This window comes from Salvelinus alpinus, chromosome 4 (genome assembly GCF_045679555.1).
Source record: "Salvelinus alpinus chromosome 4, SLU_Salpinus.1, whole genome shotgun sequence".
In the NCBI taxonomy this organism is placed as follows: Eukaryota; Metazoa; Chordata; class Actinopteri; order Salmoniformes; family Salmonidae; genus Salvelinus; species Salvelinus alpinus.
Window position 1 is genome coordinate 31,512,410 of NC_092089.1, and position 21,620 is coordinate 31,534,029.

Here is a 21,620-nt window from a genome sequence, read left to right on the forward strand (position 1 = left end):
CCTGGTTTCTATACCATGAGGCACCAGCCACTATTGCCCTTCAAAGTAGAACTACTAGTGGAAGGATGAGAACAGTAGAAATAGGAGAATTCCCTTTGAGTCAGTGTATTTACTCAAAAGGGTGTCAACAGTTCTCAGCCTTGCATGTAGTCATCTGTTCAACTCAATTTTATCCTGTGTTATTTTAAATCGCTTCCAAAAGACCCTTATTGAAACAAAACCTCCTGATTCTGCTATTCGGTGCTCTGTTCAATCCGTATCTCAAAAGTTCAGCGCTAGTCTAATAAAAATGTTCCCGCGTTGGCAGAGACTGCATTCACGATAAAATGCTGCACATGTCGCATCAATCGGAATTACTTTTACTGCGCAATTTGTAACACTTCAGCGGTAGATTGAATAGAGCGTCATTCACTGATTGCAACACTGCATTCAATTTACTACTCGGATACCAAGTTAAATTGTTTACTGAAATACTGTTTTCATAAAATATGAAGCATGCATCAACCATTCAACCTAAAATGTTCTGAAAAAGCTGGTGAATTTAACTTGGTTAGATAGTTTAATCATACACAATTGATTCATCCATCATGAGCGGTCTCCGGTGATTTAGTTCATTTAGAGGTTTTTCCTGAAAGATTTTTGGAAAAAGGAATCGAGAGAAGTTGAGTTTTGCCGTTTATAAATTCTATTTTTGGGCTTTTGAGAAAGGGAAGGCTGAAATTTTAATTTCTCAAGAAAATAAACTATTTACAGGCTGTTTTATCAAATGAAGTCATGTGGGTAAAAACAGGATTGTAAAATTTCAATAAAATAATTTTCTGAAATTGTGACGACTAATGTCATGTGTAACAATTATTTTGTATTAGAAGATCCATAAACCTATTTCATAAATAGCAAATTCCAAAAAACACTATTCGATGTTGCTCAAAGCAACATCGGGTAGGCCGTCATTGTAAATAAGAATTTGTTCTTAATTGACTTGCCTAGTTAAAGGTTAAATACATACTTTTTTTTTTTACAAAGCAATCCAATGCTAGTGCATTCAGAAAGCTTTCAAACCCCTTCCCCACATTTTGTTACATTACAGCCTTATTCTAAAATGGATTAAATACAAATTCTCATCACACAATATCCCATAATGACAAAGCGAAAACAGTTTTGAAATATATAGTACCAGTCAAAAGTTTGGACACCTACTTGTTCTTTACTATTTTCTATGTTGTATAATAGTGAAGACACCAAACTATGAAATAACATATGAAATCATGTAGTAACCAAAAAAAGCATTAAACAAATCAAAACATTTTATATTCTTTAAAGTCGCCAAGAGTGTGCAGTTGTCATCAAGGCAAAGGGTGGCTACTTTGAAGAATCTCAAATATATTTTGATTTGTTACACCCTTTTTTGGTTACTACATGATTCCATGTGTTAATTCATAGTTTTGATGTCTTCACTATTATTCTACAATGTTAGAAAATAGTCAAAATAATGAATATTCCTGAATGAGTAGGTATCCAAACTTGACTGGTACTCTGTGTACACAGACATTTGTAAAAACCCATTTCTGCTTTGTCATTATGGGGTAGATTGATTAAATTGAGGGGGGAAACTATTTTAGAACAAGTAACATAACAAAATGTGGAAAAAGTCAAGGGGTCTAAATACTTTCCGAAAGCACTTTTGCAGTAATGAGACAAGGAAGTATTAGTTTCATTTTATTAAAATGGAACAAAATGGAGTCAAAACGTTTTTAAAAAAGCACAACATGCTCTAAAACAAATATACAATCTAAATATATTTTCTTCACTGTTATGGTCAATCTTCTCCCCATGGTTATGCAATGACGCCTGATCAATCAGTCAGTGTGAATGCATTTTACTCCATCTGCATTCATTTTGCAATACAAGTTGGTATGTCTGTATATCAGTCTCTCCTGTGTGTAAGTATATGTGTGGATGTGTATGATAATTGGATGTGTACTCCTCACTTTCCTTCTCCCTCCTTCTTGACCTTGAGGAACTCTGCCATGTTGGAGAAGTATTTCTGGTTGGCCTCAGCCACCTTCTTCTCTGCTGCATGCGGGTTCACGATCTCCAGTCCCTGAGGAACACAGAGTTCAGTTCAAGTACAATTCCACCACAAACAGAAACGAGGAGTCCACCCCTGCTGGTAAATGCTAACATTACTGGTGACGAAGTGCTTTCGTTTGTTGAAATTATAAAATTAAATACGTGTAGCTTTTTCTCATGTGAAAACAAAAACCAATTAGGCCTACCTGTAGTGGAGTGAAGGCTACGCTGGAACTTGTTCCTGAGGAGTTGTCTCTGACCGAGGACCTCCCGCCGACTGTAGACCTCCCGCCGACTGTAGACCTGCTGCTGACTGTGGACCTGCCGCCGACTGTGGACCTGCCGCCGTACGTCATGTTCTGCTTCTGCAGCTTCCTCTGTAGGGACTTGGATATCCTGGCCTTGGTGGCCTCGTTGACCTGAGCCTGTCTGACGCGTCCGCTGCCCGACTTCCCCAGCTGGCCCAGACTGAAACCCAGGTCCTCCTGGTACGCATCATCCTCAATCTGAGAGAAACAGAGACAGAGGGTGGTTGGTTAAAAAGACCAATACATATTTATTGTAATTACACATAGTAAAATATAGTAACAGCGGTCCTGAAAGACAGATTAGCTGTTCTGACCTCTGCGAAGGTCATCCTGTTGGCGTGTTTCCTGATCTCTGTCAGACCCAGACGCTCCTTCATCTTACGATACCTGGACAAGGACAGACAAAAGATGAGACCATCAATACTGTTTAACATTGCACTTTGAAAAACATTACAACTCTGGACCAGTTATCTACACATCCCTACAGTAAATACCTCCGCCCTCCTCTCTTCTTCCTCTGTCCGTCCAACGGTGCTGGCAGGGGTTTGACAGTCTTCACCGGTGGAGGCTCCTGCCATTTATCAAACTTCTTCTCGATCTCCTCTTTCAGGTCATAGCCCACCTGCAGAGAGAATAAGACCAGAGTTAATATGTAACAGACGTTTATATAGCCCTTCTTTCTTCCCTCTTCCAGTCCTCACCTTGCCGTCTGCACTCTCGTGGAAGCTGTCCACTCGGGATGCCAGAGTGCACTTAGCTGAAACCAGACGTGCTGCCTTTCTCCTCAGGTCCTACAACACAGGGATAACTCTTGTTAGCTTAGGTAAAGCCACAGTCAAACAAAGCTCTTGGGAACACAGCGCCAAGTGTGGTGCACTGACCGGGGGTAGAGTCTGGACCACATCACAGTGGTAGATGTAGCCGGTGTGTGGGAGCACAGCGGTGCTGCTGAACCCTGACAGGGTCCTCTTCTGGGTTCCCAGTAGCATCAGGTTACAGGCTGGCATCTTAGACAGGTTGGTCAGGCCCCCAGCAATACCTACCACCACAGGGAGGAAGACGACCTTATGATTGTGAGAATCCTGTAAATTATATAAAAAACAAAATCCTTATAATCACTGACCCATGATCTTGGCTGCGGTCGAGGCGCCAACGATGACTGACAGATTAGGAGCGATGAACGACATCCTGGACTCCACATATTCATAGATCCTGTGTTTTGATTGGTTCAGCTCTAGCGCCATGTCACAGGCCTCCTCCAACCTCTTCAGCTCATCCTCACCCAGCATCGTCCTGGAAACAAGTCATGTTGATAATACAACATCATTGAGATGGAAAGGTGGTCTGCAACTAAATGGATGTTACAGTTCCCTTTTGTGTAGATAATGTAAAGTCTATTGATCATATTTCTATCGGAACATTCTGTAAATGTGTACTCCACCAAATAAGTTCTCGGTCCCATTGGTGGACCTCTCCAACTGAATCAACCCAGGTGTCCCTGCTCTTACCCCTGTGTGGCGGAGGCTGTGACGTGTCCCTGCTCTTACCCCTGCGTGGCGGAGGCTGTGACGTGTCCCTGCTCTTACCCCTGCGTGGCGGAGGCTGTGACTTGTCCCTGCTCTTACCCCTGTGTGACGGAGGCTGTGACTTGTCCCTGCTCTTACCCCTGTGTGGTGGAGGCTGTGATGTGTCCCTGCTCTTACCCCTGTGTGGCGGAGGCTGTGACGTGTCCCTGCTCTTACCCCTGTGTGACGGAGGCTGTGACGTGTCCCTGCTCTTACCCCTGTGTGGTGGAGGCTGTGATGTGTCCCTGCTCTTACCCCTGTGTGGCGGAGGCTGTGACGTGTCCCTGCTCTTACCCCTGTGTGGCGGAGGCTGTGACGTGTCCCTGCTCTTACCCCTGTGTGGTGGAGGCTGTGACGTGTCCCTGCTCTTACCCCTGTGTGGTGGAGGCTGTGACGCTGACCACCATGATGGTGGCGTTGGTCAGGATCTGCTGCAGATTCTCGTTGTTCTTACACTTGTCCAGGTTGTTCCCCAGCTCCTACACACACACGGTGTTCAGCCCAACAGCAGGGACATGAATAGCAGACAACAGTTTAAACAATGTAGACATTTTGATGTGGAAGAGAATTCTCCTCTAACATCAGCTCACCTTGACAGTGCGGACGTAGTCCAGAGAGTTGGGCACCAGGGACTCCAGCTCAGGGAACCTCTTAGAATACTTGTCACGTACAAACTTGTGAATGATGTCTGACAAAGACAAACAAAGACACCGTTAGACATAACGCAATGCAAGCAAATTACAGCAGCATATTGACACACAATCACTTATGGACATAGTGGACTCACTCAGCTCGTTCTCAATTTCTACTGTGAGGTTATTGGCAGCAACGATCAGCTTGTATTCTGGGTCTGCCTCCACCGGCCCGGAGACTGAAGAGAAAGGGAAGAGAGTCAGTAAAACCACAAGATGGAGGATCAGAAACCATTGAAGTAGAATCAGTATCCATTGTATTCAGAGTAGAACATAAACCACAGAACAAGACATCCAAACATAGAACTGCTGTGTCTTCAATAGGGCGCCAGGTAGCCTAGCGGTTAGAGCATTGGCAAAGTAACTGACCCAGTAAAACAACCCTATCTGGTGTATGTGACAACAAAAACATAAACAGTCAATCACCTTCAGAGTTCTTGCGCTGCTTCTCGACATAGATTGCAATTTTGTCCATGATCTCTGAGAACTGTAAACAAACAAATTGTGGGTTTTCAAAACAAACCTTGGAAATAGCTTATATGTTCTAGAACAGGGTTTCCCAGTCCTGGGCCTCCCCTGGGTGCTTGCTGAGTTGGTTATTTGAATCAGCCATGTAGTGCTAGGGCAAAACTAAAACATGCACCCACAGGGGGCTCCAGGACCCAGTTTGGGAAACCCCGTTCCAGTATATTGACTGCACGCAGCTCCACACACACTGCCCTGACCTGTTTGCTGTTGCGTAGTTTAGCGATGGACAAGACACTCTCAGCTCCGCTGTAGTCCACCTCCATCTCCTCTGGGATGTCCTCCAAACCTCCCTCTGCCTGTCCCTCCCCATCACTCTCCCCCTCTTCCCCCGGGTACAGCCCATCCTCCCCCTCATCCCCTGCCTCCTCCAGATCAGCCAGGAGCTCATCGGCCAGAGACATCTGCAGGAAAGGAACGACAATGTGGGACAAGGCTATGTGACATGTGGAGGGGTATGAAGTCAATTCCTAGCTAGCCCACAGCTGAGCGCGCACTCGCGCGCGCACACACACGAGTGTAAATGACAGAGTAAAAATGTAAGCAAAGGCTAAATGTGAGAATCTAGAATCTTTACCATAAAAACAATTGGTTATGGTTAATTGATTAATTTATAACTAGCTAACGTTAGATGGGCGCAGCGTTCTAAGGCACTGCATCTCAGTACTAGAGGCGTCACTACAGACCCTGGTGCGATTCCAGGCTGTATCACAACCGGCCGTGATTGGGAGTCCAATAAGGTGGTGCACAATTGGCCCAGCGTCGCCCGGGTTAGGCCGTAAATAATAATTTGTTCTTAACTGACTTGCCTAGTTAAATAAAGGTTGAATCAAAAAAAAATATAATAATTAAAAGCTGGTCTCGCTGGATAACCGTGGCTATAACAGCAGTTAGCTAGCTTAAGTCTATAATATAACAGGGAAACGTTCACAAGTTAGCTGAAATTATACGGCACAAACTTATGAGAACTTACCTTCGGAGTTCGAAACTCCTACCGTCAAAAGAAACACTACAAATCCAACAACTTTCGAAATGCGTTCGACGTTAAAAATGTTTGCTTCCGTTATCAACGTCGCCTCTATAGCGAGTCGCAGACGAAAGGCATCACCATAAATAATCCAATGGGTGGTCAGAGGTTTGTAACGTTGAGACTTGAGCAAGGCTTTATGGGAATTGCTGTTTTTATCCGTAGTATATGCCAGTATCAGACCTGGATAAATGTGAATGGTCTTTATCTCACTCATAATTCCAGTCTTAATGCTTTCTATATTTAATGGCTAGTCATTCCGTGTTTTACTTTGGGTAGAGTATTTTGGAGATGAGTTATTCACCCTATCCTTGACCATCCTTTGTCCCAATTTCATAATAAGCATCAGGCCTCCATAACCAGAGATGGGGGATGGGAAATAAGATTAGCTATTGATATGCAACATCCCTTGAGCCATCCATTGTTAGCTACATAATACAGTAGTTTGATCCTTCATTGCAGAAAAAATGCAATAAAGCATCTAGAGAAGACCTACTGTTTGAACACCAGTCCAGTCTCCTTTGACAGCAAAAGGAATACTCTGACTTAAGAACATAAGACAGTACAATTTATTTTCATCAAACAGTTCAATAAATGTTTCACAGTTTTTATGTTGTTTTTATTTCCCCTGGTTTTATACAGTATCCCATGAAACCCATTCTTTAAACAATACAGGTTTTAAACGGATGTTGAAACAGACTAAACAAAGGGACTAGTTGGAGCTTGACTGCATGATGGGTTGCTATTAGTAGAAAATTAATGTAAATCAACAAATACATTAACTTTTGGAGATATTTACCGATGAGAAGCTTCCATTTTATCATGCTAAGATACATCAATTGTCCTCAAACAAAGTAAAATTATGACAAGACAACTATACATTGAATCATATTAGAAAATAATGAAACATGTTATATATATATATATATTAGAGCAGGGTTTTCCAAACTCAGTCCTGGGGCCCCACTTGGGTGCACGTTTTGATCTTTTCCCTAGCACTACACAGCTGATTAAAATAATCAAAGCTTGATGATGAGTTGGTTATTTGAATCAATTGTGTAGTGCTAGGGCAAAAACCAAAACATGCACGCAGAGGGTGGCCCCAGGACAGAGTTTGGGAAATCCTGCTGAGGACACAAGTTAAAGACACAAGTTAAGCACAGAATGGCAGTTATAAAGACATGAAATTATACAAAATACTTTTTTGGGGTTGGGGAAAATATCTTGCTTTATTTGTTATGAAGAATAATTAAATCGAGAAGCTATTACTTCGATGCATTTTGTCCCAAACAATTCTGAGAGATAAATGAATTGCAACAAAATAATTAAACAATATTTACAAAGCATGGAAACAATTTTTTTATAAATAATGAATCAATTAAATAAATAATAGCTATAAAATAAAAGTATATAGAAACATAGCTTGTTTTCATCTTTTCGTGCAGTCTAAGAATACATCTAAATTAAACAGCTCTAAAATTATATTGTATACACTTGTATCACTATCTTTGTACAAATGTTGAATGAGTACTCTCAAATACAGGAGTTAAGATTGTTTTCTGGCCCCAACTGCTGCCTACAAGTATGACTGACTGCAATGAAAATCGTTTTTACAAAGTTAAGATTTCAATCCAAGCTTACACATAGACAGATACATGACTAAAAGAAAGTGCATCCCCCAGTACATACTGGGTAAAGACAACCGAAAGAAGCAGGTAAAGAGAAGGTAAGCTGGTACACAATGACTCCCATTGCATAGCCGTCAAATTCGTTTCAGATTTTACAAAGCTCCAGATTCTTCTTCGCCTAGGACAAACTGCCTTTGCCATCAACCACTTCCAGCCAGTGTCTATAAATCGACCCTAGGATACAGTGGCAAAGGGAGGAGTTATTATATCAACAACCTTTCTCGTACAAGGACTGGTAGCTGGTTAAACCTGGAATGTGTCCAGCTTTTAGAACGGGAGTCTTTTCTTTCCGTTGCCTGATCGATAAAAAAATAGCCTCTGAGAATGGTTATGGTTGGAGGGGAATCCACTGGCCACTCTCAGAAGGTTCCTGTTCTGAGGGTTACAGAACAACTCAGAGGATTCCGGAACCCTGCCTCACACCAAGTGGGGGTCATCGGCTGGGCTGACGGTAAAACGCGAGGATGTCACTGGGTTGGCCCCCACGGGCGACCTCGATTTGACTGACAAGTCCCCTTTTCTTTTGGAGTCTTTGCCTTTGCTGTTTGCTCCTGGTAGAAAGACAGGAGCATGGTGTAAGTAAGGGAATTAAGGAATTACTATACTAGAACTATGCCATACACAAACATACTGTACTAGGGTTGGAGTAAATACTATTTGAATTCAGGGGATACATTCTAACACATTTCATGAAATCGAATTGACCCCTGTGGCACAAGACATAAACAAAAGCATACAACTGTAAATGTTATTAAAAAAATATATGTACGATAAAAACATTACACAAATGGTATATCATTAGTTAATATACTCTATACATGTGTACAAACATCCTCTTGTAGAACCGAAGCACAAAAAGGCCCACACTCCCAAGTTAAAAATAAACTTTCTCTCCTTGCAAAGCTTTGAACTGTTCAACTCTGCAGGCTGACAGAGATCATGAAAGTAGATTATTTTGGTGTTGATGCTTTTCTATATACAGTCTATTCAAAACACCCAGAAGGGATCAGCCAAAACTCTCATTATTCTGTGAAATGAAGCGATCAGTGGGAGAGACTGAGAGTGGACGGCTTCTGGAGATAGGGTGGAAAACACATCTTAGACGTGCATTGTTGAGCACCAGATTTATGTCCCCACTCCATTCCCCATGTCACAGCGTGTGGGGGATAATTACAAGAGATACATTTTGGGGGCGCATATTTAGAAAAGGGGTTGGTGTGAGGGGTTCTCAATTTCAGTGAGTGGGGATCAGATGGGAGCTTTCCAATGGGTGCTTGTTATTGTAGTGATTTCATCAAAAGCTTTCTATTGGCTCTCAGAAGGGAATGATGTACAGGACCGTTATATGGTTTCTAATAGCAACATGCATGCATACGTAGTACGTACCATGTAAATCAAATTTAGTGATTTTGTTAGGAGCTGGAGCTGGACTGGTGCAGGTGGAACTACTCAGCTCACTGGTTGGAGTTTCCTGTTTCAGAAACAGAGAGGAAGAGTCAGGGACTGAAAAGGAGCAGAGACAGTACATGTACATCCAATATAGTGAAAGTGTTAAAATCCCAAGAGTAACATGGGACTCAATATATGAGGGGGGGAAAAACTAAACAAACACCTGATCAAAGAGATAGACAGTGACATCATCAAAAAAGGACACGTTTCTCCCTCTGTCTTTCTCTTTGTCTATCGGTTCCCTTGGCGACTTCAGCAGACTCCTGAGCCCCACCCTTTTGCCAACGTCTGTTTCCGTGACAACAATCACCCTCCTGGAGCCTTCGTCTTCCTGTTCTTCTTCCTCATCCTCATCGGGGTCACTTCCTGGGGACGCACCCCTCCGTCTCCCACTCCTGTCTCGGTGTAGCCCGCCCTCTCTGAACCCTCCCTTGGGACTGGAGGAGAGAGGGAGAGCAAGAGGGAGAGGAGGGAGGGAGAGGGAGAGAGACAGGCGAGCCAGTTTGGCTGTGAAAGAAAAGAGAGGAATAGATAAAGTGAGACATGAAAGATGGTGTCAGAAAGCACCAATCTATCCATTAGAACATGTCATTTACACACCTGCAGAGTTGGAGAATGTGAACAATGCTGCATCCTATTCATACACATTTTCACACAGAAAAAAGTCTGGAGGTACCTTTCATTGCTTGGTTTGCCACAGGCTGAGGGGGTGTAACTTCTGGCTGCTGGATTACAGTCAGTGGTTCACTGTCAGTCGCATCAGACTCACTCTGGGGTTCAGAATTGGGTTCGGTGTCCGGCTCCTCTTCGCTAAGAACAGAAAAAAATATATATTATTTTATTATCTGTCTGCCTGCCATCATTCAACACAACAGTTTGATAAATCTCAAAATACATAGAGGGCAGTGGAGGTTGCTGAGGGGAGGACAACTCATGATAATGGATGAAATGGAGCCAATGGATTGGCATCAAACCATGTGTTTGATGTATTTGATGACATTCCACCGATTCTGTTCCATCCATTACCAGAAGCCCCTCCTCCCCAATTAAGGTGCCACCAACCTCCTGTGATAGAGAGAGCATACCTTCCTACATCCTTCACACTGACTGTGTCTCCGCCCCCATCGAAGGGCTGGTCCCCCCATGGGCGGAGAATGACGCTGTCGCTCACTGTCGCCCCCCGGAGGACGTTCGTTTTAACATTCTCACAGAGAGAGAACTGCAGTCTCTCCTCACACACCTGAAGAAAGGGAAACAGAAGAAAATAATAGGTGTATGAATGTTTAAACATATTCAGGATAATGGATATTGTAAATTGTGTAGGCTTATACTTTCATACATCTACAAAGTTGTGCAACTTGGGGTTAAAATGCAAGGATAATGCTCACCTGCATCATTAGGCCATTTTTAGTGGGCATCTTGGAAAGCGACCTCTGGTCCTTGGAGTCAGGAGAATGACATGGTGAAATGGCTGACGGGAACTGTAGTTCACACCTCTCCTCCTGAGGTGAAAGTTTAGCCCCAGTTGGGATGTCCTGGACTGCCGATGGAACCGACCTGGCCAGCCAGTCAGCGCTCTCAGAGATTCCGTCAACTTCCTCTTTCAGTTCCACTCTCCTCTTCCCCTCAGGCATGGAGGTCCCACAGGTCTCTTCACCTTTATCGCTCTCTCCAGAACCCTTAGTTTTCTGCTCAGGCATCTTCTTCATAGACTCCAACAGCTCCAGATTCCCTAGGAAGAGGTCACCCAGGGTGTCCTCCTCATCCCCAGATATGCAGCACAGCTGCTCCAGTTTCTCAAAATCTTCCAGAGGCTCCTCATCCAAATCCTTCCACTCAGAGATCAACAGCTCTGGGATGGTGTTGAGGGGACTCTGGGGGAGTGACGGGAGTGTGGTGGAGGTGGTGGTTGTGTTTTTCTGGGACAGGTTATTTCTGTCCTCCTCGGACATGTTTGATGTAAGGCGGCTCTGTTTCTGGCTTTCACCTGAGAATAATGGAAGTGTTGGATGTACAGGTGAAAGGTCGAGGTTTGCAGAGATCCCTCTGCTGTGGGTTGTGGTGGGTGGTAAGGGGGGCGGCTCTGGGATGTCAGTGTGAGGAGTGGGGTCGATTTTTGGGTCTCTCTCAGCACTGGTAATGAAATCTGAGCCTAAATAATCAAGGTTTATAAGACCGCGATCGTCGTCTATTTCTATGACAGAAGGTGGGGGACTAGGAAAAGAATCATCTAAACTCTGCAACCTGTCTTCTTGCATATCAATATCTATACTAGGAGGAGGGCTGGGAAAGTCTACAGAACTGAACTGAAAGTTGTCTCCTTGTGAACCAGACAGATCTGTACAAGAGGCTATATCCTCCAAGTCATTATCATTGGGATAAGACACCGGGTCACATAGAAGAGATATGTCTATCAAATCCTCACCTGTGTTTACAATGTCTACTCCCCCTTCTTTGTCCTCCCCCACAAGCTGGCGAGTAGAGTCAGCTTCTTCAATGCGTATGCTTGGCTCAATATGTTGTAATCCTGACAAATCTACCTGTGGTACTCCAGTGAGGCAGATAGATACACCCAAATATATACTCTTTACTGTGGGAGCAAGATGGTTGTCTAATTCAAAGTCCTGTTCTTTTTCTATGTTATTTTCGGCCATTGCCCCTTCTTCCATTTGGATTTCACTGAGATGATTCAACCTGTTGAAGTTCTGATTTCCCTCATCTTGAGCAATGTTTCCGTCCAAGTCGTTTAGAGGAGATGCAGTTTGACTTTCACTGTCTCCACCCGTCTCAGTGAGTGACCTGAACTGCCTCCCTCTTGCAAAGGTCTCATGCTCTGGGATTTCTCGGTTTTCCACCTCAACCACTAGCTGATCACCTTCAACATTTTGCTCATCATTATCGTCAAACCTATCTGGATTTTCTATATTTTCCTCTTGCTGTACATCAAGTGCCTGGGATAGTTGGCTGTCAATGCTACTGGAGAGAGCCTGTTTCTGGGACAACTCTCCCTTTATTTCCAGGTAGGCTACCCGTCCCTGCCTCTCGTCATTAGAAGTATCTTCACTATCTTGGAGGACGGCTGGATGAGGCTCACTCCCCGCCAGTTCATCGTTCTCCTCAGCCTCCCAGAATTCCCGGCCTACCACCAGCTGCTCCCTCTCCTCCCAGGTCTTTCCGAACGCTGAGAAGAATTCCAATCCGAGTTCAGCTTCCTGGATTCTGTTCTCCGGCGAGGCCCACTGGTCGTTCTCCGATGGCCACAGGTGCAGGTCTCCCTGCTGGAAACGGTGACAGTCGAACTCGCCCCTCACCACTCCTCCCCCTCTCCCCTCCCCCTCCTCCAGAGTGTTCCACAGCTCTTTAGCCTTCAACTCCAGATCCTCAGGCGACTCCCTGTCCACAGTCTCAGCAGACCCATCCCTGCTCAAAGACCCACTCTGGCTCCCCGTCACTGGTCCTCTTTGAGGAGATTTCTCCTTCATGGCATTACACAGCTCTCCAGCGGCAAGCTGTTTCCCTGTCTCTGATTTGGCCTTGGCCCTCTCGTCTTCGCTTTCCTCTGAGTAACACAAGTTTCTCAGGCCAAGCTCATTGGCGTCGGTGTGTTGAATCTCCAGACCTTGCCCATCTTCTCTTTCAGACCCCTCAGTGTCCCCCTCGGCCCAGAAAGAAGAGGCCAGTTTGCTCTCTTCGTCATTGGTGCTCTCTCCGTCGTTGGGATCCAGTACTACTGGAATATCTTCACTGAGTTTGACCTCGCTGGTTTGAATACCGTAGAACCTAGATAGCCTGGATTCTCTGTTATCATGGTCTCCATGTAACGCCGTCACTGGTTCCGTAGTGTCTTTCATGGAATTATCATTTTCTCTCTCTTCAATACCTGGGAGTTCTTCATTCTCAAGTTTGTTATCCTTTGCCTGAATGGCAGATATTAATTTCAAACAATCTGTCTTAGTGGTACTATTAGAAGGCAATGTCAAGTCTTTGTCTGTGGAGTCATGGAATCTAAAATCATTCGACTCCACATGAGAAATCACACCTTCTGTGTAATGATTACAAATTTGAGTTCCATCATTGTAAGAGAACTCTTTGAGAGGTGCATCATCTAAATTAGAGAACAGCTTAGCTATAAACTCATTGTTCTCCTTGGTCTGTGAGTTATCAGACAGTAGTCCCGGATGGACTAGGCCTTTTTCATCTGACTCTCCACTCTCATTGTGGAACATTCCAGAATCTTCTCTCTGTTCTGATTCTAACCCTGTTTTATGTTCTACTTCTTTCAGACTGAGATCATTCTCCTGAATACTTGACATGTCTTTATATCCACCATCACTGTTTTGAGAGATATCCTGCACATGAGCATTCTGTTCAAGAACTGTCTCCTTTTCCCTCTCAATGTCAATTCCCTTATTTGAAATCCTCTTCAAGGGACTCTTTCCCCCGGTTTCTCCCTCATCCTCTAATTCTGTCTTCTCTTCTATTCCTGTCAGCGTCCCCTTCTCTCCGCCTCGTCCGCTGCCGGGTCTGGTCACGCTCAGTCCATCACTGCCCTTCCTGCTAAGCCCATCCCCTTCCCAGTCACTGTCAGAGAAGTAGGCGGAGTCTCTGTGGGGGGTTTCTGTCCCCAGCACCGTCCAACCACCTGGTCCTTCACCTCCAACACACGGGTCACCTGGGGTCAGACAGTCGGCTGAACTGGGGGTCAAAGATGAAAGGAATGAGTCTGAGGGGGTCATGGTGGAGAGAGAGAGGTCAGAGGATTGGTCCCAGTCTGGGGTGGTGGGAACGGCTGCAGGGCTCTTTTGACTTGGGTCTGACCTTCCTTTTTGGTTGATCTGTGAATTCTGTTTGTTGATTTGTAAATAGCTTTCAACATTTGGGTTATGTGACTGAGCAGTAGAACAATGTGATGTGTCGTTCTTCATTTGACTGTCACAACCTTTTGAACTCTCTGACCCTTCTTCCTTGTGATCTTTAGATTCAATTTGACATGCTCTATCTGTTTCTGATGTCTCTGTTGTTAAGTCATGTAAAATGTCATCAACAACTTCCTGCTTCTGACATCCTTGCCCTGTATCTCTGACCTCAGCATCACCTTTCATTCTCTCACAATTCCTTTCCACAACATTATTCTGACCCCTGCTCTCTTTCTCATCTACATAAATAGGTGACTCATCATCACAGGGTTTCTTTTCAGATTCTTCCACTTCTCCAGTAACACTGTCTTGAGATAAAGACTGAACTTGAGCTTGTCTTGAGAGCTCGACCCTTTCTCTGACTCTCTGTGTTTCTCTTACAGGTAAGGCTGGACCTTCTGAAACGTCCTCCTCTGTTTTTGTACTGGGGAATGTTTGGTAAAGGAGGAGGCCATTTTTTGGCATTATCTCTGAGAACACAAAGTCACCAGGCTGGGGCTGAGAGTCTGGGTGAGAGTTGGTGTCAGCGGTGGGATCTGTGAGTGAGCTGGGTGAGTCCTTGAGGCAGGTTGTGTGTGTGGGACAGTCCTCTTCCTGTTTGACAGACTGTTTATTTGATCCTATTTGCAGTACTGGGATCTCAGGCCGTATAGTGACCTTTATCTCACTCTTTTTTGCCCGTTTAGTCACTTGGGCGTAAATGGCCTCCGGTGCTACATCGTCTTTGCCTCTGTTTGATGTACGTATGGAACTCTCTGATTGGAAACGGATGGTCTGAGAGGAGTCAGGATCTATGCATATTGACTCGTATTCTGGTGACATTGGAGTGGGTGACTGAGACAAGTCCTCGCAATGCTTGTTGGAGGCGGTTGCATTTTGTCTGGATATGATCTCCGTCAAAAAGGTCTCTGCTGATTGGATCTCCTTCAGGAACTCCTCTCTGGTCATCTGTCCCTTCTCTGTCTCCTTCTCTGTCTCCTGTGACTCCGACTCCTGCCTCCCCACTGTGATTTCGGAGAGGAGGGATCGGGATCTCCTCATGCCCCTGGAGTATGCCTCCTCGGCCTCAGCGTAGGACGGGAGGCCGGGGGCGCAGGTGTAGGTGTAGAGACGCGATCGGGAGCCAGGAGGGTGGAGGAACTTCACCGGATCTCTCTCCATGCCTGCATCCTTCCTTCCTGTGTTTGTGATCTCAGTGAGGAATAGATCTCTCTGGATGGAGCCTTTCCTCACCCTCTCCACCTCTGTCCACATCTGTGTGTTTCTGTCTGGCCCCAATGTCTGTTCTGCAGAGCCCAGCTCTGTGACCAGCGACCGGGACCGACGCATCCCCCCTCTCAAGGGCTGGAGGAAGTTCCCTGACCTCTCCCCATCTCTTTTCTTCTCCCGCTCTGTCTCTCCCTCACACGAGGTCCTCCCCTCCTTGGACTTGGCATCATTTGACTCTGACACACTAGAGATCTCAGTCAGAAACAGGTGCATGGGGGATTTCTTGGCGTCAGTTACGCTATCCGCCTGCAGTTCCGCGTCCTCCCTCCAGATGGCAGGCAGGATGGTGGCGAGGCGCGACTGGGTCCTCTTCATACCCCTGGAGAAGAGCTCGGCTGTGGCCGGATCCGCATCCTCTGACAAACTAGAAGTCGGGACGGTTGTCCCTCCCCCACTGGATTTCTCAGGGGACATAAAGGGGGAGTCATCCTCATCTGAATAGGTGGGACTGGAGGATGAGTGCCTCTCAATTCTGGGGACCCCGGACTCAGAGTGGGAGATGTTGCGGTAAACAGGGCGAAATACGTTCTGGCGTCGTATTGGAGAGTCAAAGTCTTTTGAGCGGAAATGGGATGTTCCCTTTGTGTTGTGCAAGGATGCTGTGCGCCGTACACCACCTTGTTGGTCTGAGTAGTCACAGGATAGTGAGTCTCTTTGAGAGTACATCTGGGGCTTACTGTATCTGGAGTAGCTACCTACACCATAGCTGTAATACAGGCCCCTTTGGGGCTTGTAGTGGGGTGGGAGAGGGGGAGGACATGTTTGGGGAGTGGGGTAGATGGGGTGGCTGGACTGGGGTAGGGAGGGGGAGAGTGACGGGGAGGGGGGCATGGTCTGACGAGGACGTTGGAACCCTAAGTGATCATATGATGATGGCAGGCAGCTGCCTATCAGAGGGTCCATCGTTTCTATCTTACCACTCATGGAATAGTGACCCAGCCCAAGCCCTACTCGGTGGTAGCCCAACGGAGGCACAGGGAGGGGGCGCGAGTGGAGGTGGTTGCCCGAGGAGGTTGACATAGAACGTGGCTTGGGAGGCAGGACAGGGGCCTGAGAACCAGTGGATGACCTACTGTCTCCTTCACCCCCCTCCTCCTCATCATCATCTCCTAAATCCACCACAGAGAAGTCAGTCACCCTACTGGAGGTGTCTTTGAACTCTGCCACCCCAGTGTTGGGGACCCTTAGCTGGACCTCGCTGGATCGGACGGTCTGGATGGATTTCCCACCTCGCCCAGTGTACTCCTCATCAGAACTGTACGGCGCGCGTTCTTTGCCCAGCATTCCGCTGCGTATCTCCACTAGCTCCAGATCTCCAGGACACAACGAGTCAGAACGGAAAGAGTGCGCTTTCGCTTTAAGAGATGGGGACTTATCCTGAGGGGTGTGCTCCTCCAATCGGATGAAGTACTCGCTGGCGAGGGAGGGGCTACGTGCACTTATCACAGGTACAACAGTGGGTGTGTCTAGGGATTGTCTGTGGGAGGGGTTGACCATCGGGATTGGCTGGGGAGGAGGAAGTGGTTGGTAGCCCCGCCTCGCATGGGCCTTCTCCCAGAAGTACTCAAAATTTAACCCTTTACTGGTCTCCGTGACTGTCAGGATGTCATCGAGTTCTGTGGAGGATGGGGTGATGCAGTTCCCCACGGGGTCCAGTAGAGGGTAGGAGTTCCCCCTGTAATCCTTCCCATACTCCCTCTCTCTCTGTCGTTCACTCGCTGCAGCCTGGAAGGCCGGAGGACGGAGAGAATCCCACCGTCTCTCAAATGACTCATCGCTCTCTCCTCTTCTTCCTCTCCCTTCCTCATACTCCTCGTCCTCATCCTCCTCGTCCTCTCCCACACTCCTTCGGGACATCCCTCGCTCAGCAGCCAGAAGGGAGGAGAGGAGGAGGAATACCTCAGCGATGGAGGGGCGTTGGGAAGGGGGGAGCCAACAGGACTGCATGATCTCATACCTGGAAGAGGAAAGACAGGAAAGACAAACACAAAGATAAGGGGGATTGGAAATGACGCAGACAATTACAATGATGGAAGCTACAATCTATCTGCAATATTAAAGCTGATCTATCCCCACCCCAAAAAAGAGAAGGTTTGAGGGGATTACATATATTAGCTTTGACCTTAATGATCTATTGACAAAGTAGGCCTTTAAAGTAACACATCTGTAATTGACTACTTTCTTCATCAAATGCAGATATCATTAGAGAACCAAAAGTCAAGAAATGGCCCACTGACCAGTAGTCAGCGTGGGAGAGTTTGAGCCGTGGCTGGGCCAGGGTGATCTGTCTCTCTCTGATGACGAAGGTCAACACTTCCTCATCACTCAGGTGCCTGTGAGGCTGAGAACCAAACTCAAACAGCTCCCAGATCACCACCCCCAGAGACCTGGGAGAAAAGGAAGAGAGAGGGGAGAGAAATGGGAGAGAGTGGGGGGAGAGTGGGAGAGAAGTGGGAGAGAGAGGAGAGAAATGAGAGAGAGGAGAGGGAAGTTGGGGAGAGAGGGGAGGGAAGTGGGAGAGAGAGGGGAGCGAGAGGGGAGAGAAGTGGGATAAAGAGGGGAAAGAGAGGGGAGGGATGTGGGATAAAGAGGGGAAAGAGAGAGGAGAGATACAAAATAGGAGTAGAGAGAGAGAGTTGGAGAATAGAGAAATAATCAAATTAGATAAGAAATACAGAATACAGCTTATTGAAATATTCAGTTGTTTATTTGTCCGTTTTAGAGGCAGGTTGTGTTATGGTACGTACCACAGATTGCTGGTCTTGGTCTGGTCAGTGACGATCAGAGATCCTCTGTACTCCTCCAGCAGCTCTGGCGCTATCCACCTCAGGGGAATCCACAGCTTGTCTGATGTTAGGTAATAGTCATCCTACACAGATAAACACACACAGAGGGATGCATGGACTTGAAGATAAGCCATTTGGGACATCCAATATGTTAGGGATAATCAACAAGGGGCTATGTGTTCTCTGGAAGATAATGAACCCCCTGGAAGGTGTGTTCCATGACACGCTAAAGGAGCGGAACTGACCTTCCACAGAGTTGCATTATTTTGCAGAGAACGCATAGAGCCCCGAGTTGATTATCCCTTTTATACCATGGCTATAATTTAAAACATTTATAGCTAGAAATGTGTTCATTTGCAGGAAGAAAATGTGTTCAACATCCACTGAAGTACCTAGCAAGTTTACTATATAGAGACAGTAGTTGCCATGGTAACCAAACAAACAGACTTGCTAGTTTAGCTAACCAAATTTGAGTCCTAGCTTGCTATTATGAAAATCGAATCCAACAATGCCAATAATGTTTTCAACTTTTGCTTTCAAATGCAGCTCAAGCATAGAGCATGTAATAACTATACCCATTGAATTCTATCGTGCAAATATACTGTGGATTATAGGGAAAGAATGCCCTCTCTAGAATGCCCTTCAAGCCAATCAGAAACGATTATTCAACAATGCCATGGTATAAAGGGGTATAACTTGTCTACAGATTGTGGTGGTTCAAGCAAAGTACATGGGTAAGCGCACACGCCCACACACACACACACACACACACACACAAACATACCTTGTAGTGGTTGTGAGACAGCCCATAGTCTCCGATTCTGACAGTGAGGTCAGAGGTAAGGAGACAGTTCCTCAAAGCCAGATCACTGGAGAGAAAACAATCATAATCCCTTTACTATCAATCACTCAATTACCAACCAATCAATCACTGGAGCTATTGGAACCCCACTGGAGCCAGAGAGAGCCAGGATATGACCTCACAGACCTGTGGATGTAGTTATTCTCGTGGAGGTGCAGCAGGCCAGAGGTGATTTCAAACGCCATCCTCTGCAGGGTCAGCATTTCCCGGGTCAGAAGGTCAGGGGTCATCCCATCTGACTTCCTCTGGGCTCTCAGGTACCTCTTCAGGTCACCCTGGTAACACATCACAAATATAATAAATTTATTACACCATCAATGAGTGTTACCAATATCATTAATTTATTACACCATCAATGAGCATTACCAATATCATGTACAGTATGTGATACTTAAAACAATCAGAAGAACAATTAACATAGTTTATGACTTTGACCAGACATATTGAGCTATAAATCAAGTACATTTGTACATTTATACTGGAGAAATACCCTCTCCTAAGTGTTTTCCTGAACCTGAAGGTCCTCAAAAGCAGAAGGGGAATTGGAAATGAGTTAATATCATTAGAGAGATAGAGGTTGTACTGGTGGTAGGACAGGAGAATAAGATACTTCAAATGATAAAGGGATGTGTGTTTCAATGTACAGAGGATTTATAGTTTATGTTCTTCTGGTAAAGGGCTGCGGTATTGTTTCTCTCCCGTCCCTGGTCGTTAATTGATCTGTTTGAGTCATTGATTGGCCAGAGAGTCCAATCACTTGGGATTTCAGGTCTCAATCGGTCTTTGATTAAAGAGCAAGAATGAAAGCAAACAAACAGAGGCAGCAGGTGTTGAGTGTTGGAGCTGGAAACGACTGGCATAACATTATACTACAAAAGGTATATCTAAGTGTGAAACGTCACCAAGTATTTACATGGTTATTTGATGGGGGAAAAGGAAACTAACCAAACATATGTTTCCATGTACGGAAGCTATAGTCTGGTGTTTGTCACTTAATTGATCCATTTGAATCCTTTATTGACCAGTAACCAGAGAGTCCAATCAGCTGGTTGCTCAGGTATCAATCAGTCTCTGATAGAAACACAATGAAACCAAATAATCCTAGAGGAATGGAGTAAATGTATCCATTCCAAAACAAAATGGCCTCTCTTTGGATCTCCTCTACAATGTGCCCTCCTCTTTTTCTCCATCCCATAATAGTAGTAAAAACAACATGGCCCTCACCAACTGACAGAACTCCATGACCAGCAGGAAGGGAATGCTCTCGTTGCATTGGCCCAAACACTGAAGGATGTTGGGATGTTGGAGACTCCTGAAGGCAAGAAAATAGAGAGGGAGAGAGAGAGGGGAGAGAGAGAGAGGGGAGAGAGAGAAAGATGATGAAACGAGAGAGGCAATGCAGCAGAGGATATGCAGTTAAAGTGAGCGAGGGAAGAGGAGAGAGGGGGAGAACATCTGGGCGCATTTGTTTGTGTATGTTTACTTAGGTGGGTTTGTTAGTGAGAAAGTGGAGGATGAAAGAAAACAGACAGAGCTAGAGAGAGGGGGAGAGGACGAAAGAAAACAGACAGAGCTGGAGAGAGGGGGAGAGGACGAAAGAAAACAGACAGAGCTAGAGAGAGGGGGAGAGGACGAAAGAAAACAGACAGAACTAGAGAGAGGGGGAGAGGACGAAAGAAAACAGACAGAGCTAGAGAGAGGGGGAGAGGACGAAAGAAAACAGACAGAACTAGAGAGAGGGGGAGAGGACGAAAGAAAACAGACAGAACTAGAGAGAGGGGGAGAGGACGATAGAAAACAGACAGAGCTAGAGAGAAGGGGAGAGGACGAAAGAAAACAGACAGAGCTAGAGAGAAGGGGAGAGGACGAAAGAAAACAGACAGAGCTAGAGAGAAGGGGAGAGGACGAAAGAAAACAGACAGAGCTAGAGAGAGGGGGAGAGGACGAAAGAAAACAGACAGAGCTAGAGAGAGGGGGAGAGGACGAAAGAAAACAGACAGAGCTAGAGAGAGGGGGAGAGGACGAAAGAAAACAGACAGACCTAGAGAGAGGGGGAGAGGACGAAAGAAAACAGACAGAGCTGGAGAGAGGGGGAGAGGACGAAAGAAAACAGACAGAGCTAGAGAGAGGGGGAGAGGACGAAAGAAAACAGACAGAGCTAGAGAGAAGGGGAGAGGACGAAAGAAAACAGACAGAGCTAGAGAGAGGGGGAGAGGACGAAAGAAAACAGACAGAGCTAGAGAGAAGGGGAGAGGACGAAAGAAAACAGACAGAGCTAGAGAGAGGGGGAGAGGACGAAAGAAAACAGACAGAGCTAGAGAGAAGGGGAGAGGACGAAAGAAAACAGACAGAGCTAGAGAGAGGGGGAGAGGACGAAAGAAAACAGACAGAGCTAGAGAGAGGGGGAGAGGACGAAAGAAAACAGACAGAGCTAGAGAGAGGGGGAGAGGACGAAAGAAAACA

General features: G+C 45.8%; 2 protein-coding genes across 4 annotated transcripts in view; both read right to left on the reverse strand.

Annotated features, from left to right (window-relative positions):
• Window positions 1–1,703: 1,703 nt before the first annotated feature.
• prpf31 (PRP31 pre-mRNA processing factor 31 homolog (yeast)) lies at window positions 1,704–6,271 on the reverse strand. The gene is made up of 13 exons (XM_071396576.1): window positions 6,134–6,271; window positions 5,361–5,564; window positions 5,062–5,122; window positions 4,731–4,814; window positions 4,534–4,631; window positions 4,316–4,422; window positions 3,502–3,671; window positions 3,260–3,417; window positions 3,080–3,169; window positions 2,873–3,000; window positions 2,693–2,765; window positions 2,277–2,576; window positions 1,704–2,101 (listed from the first exon to the last, which is right to left on the reverse strand). Exons 2-13 carry the CDS (start codon window positions 5,562–5,564, stop codon window positions 1,985–1,987), a joined length of 1,590 nt encoding a protein of 529 aa, XP_071252677.1. The 5' UTR covers window positions 6,134–6,271; the 3' UTR covers window positions 1,704–1,984.
• Window positions 6,272–6,733: 462 nt separating this feature from the next.
• lmtk3 (lemur tyrosine kinase 3) overlaps window positions 6,734–21,620 on the reverse strand; it is a 58,912-nt gene continuing 44,025 nt past the window's right edge. For 2 of the 3 annotated variants that reach the window (XM_071396582.1, XM_071396581.1), the window contains exons 6-16: window positions 20,382–20,469; window positions 19,284–19,432; window positions 19,080–19,164; window positions 18,257–18,378; window positions 17,747–17,896; window positions 10,713–17,466; window positions 10,410–10,564; window positions 10,001–10,134; window positions 9,488–9,831; window positions 9,262–9,346; window positions 6,734–8,426 (exon numbers count right to left, since the gene is read on the reverse strand). In XM_071396582.1, coding sequence (XP_071252683.1) covers window positions 8,293–8,426; window positions 9,262–9,346; window positions 9,488–9,831; window positions 10,001–10,134; window positions 10,410–10,564; window positions 10,713–17,466; window positions 17,747–17,896; window positions 18,257–18,378; window positions 19,080–19,164; window positions 19,284–19,432; window positions 20,382–20,469 — 8,200 coding nt within the window. In that variant the 3' untranslated portion in view covers window positions 6,734–8,292. The remainder of the gene's footprint in view (window positions 8,427–9,261; window positions 9,347–9,487; window positions 9,832–10,000; window positions 10,135–10,409; window positions 10,565–10,712; window positions 17,467–17,746; window positions 17,897–18,256; window positions 18,379–19,079; window positions 19,165–19,283; window positions 19,433–20,381; window positions 20,470–21,620) is intronic. The other variant, XM_071396583.1, reaches the window with a different exon arrangement.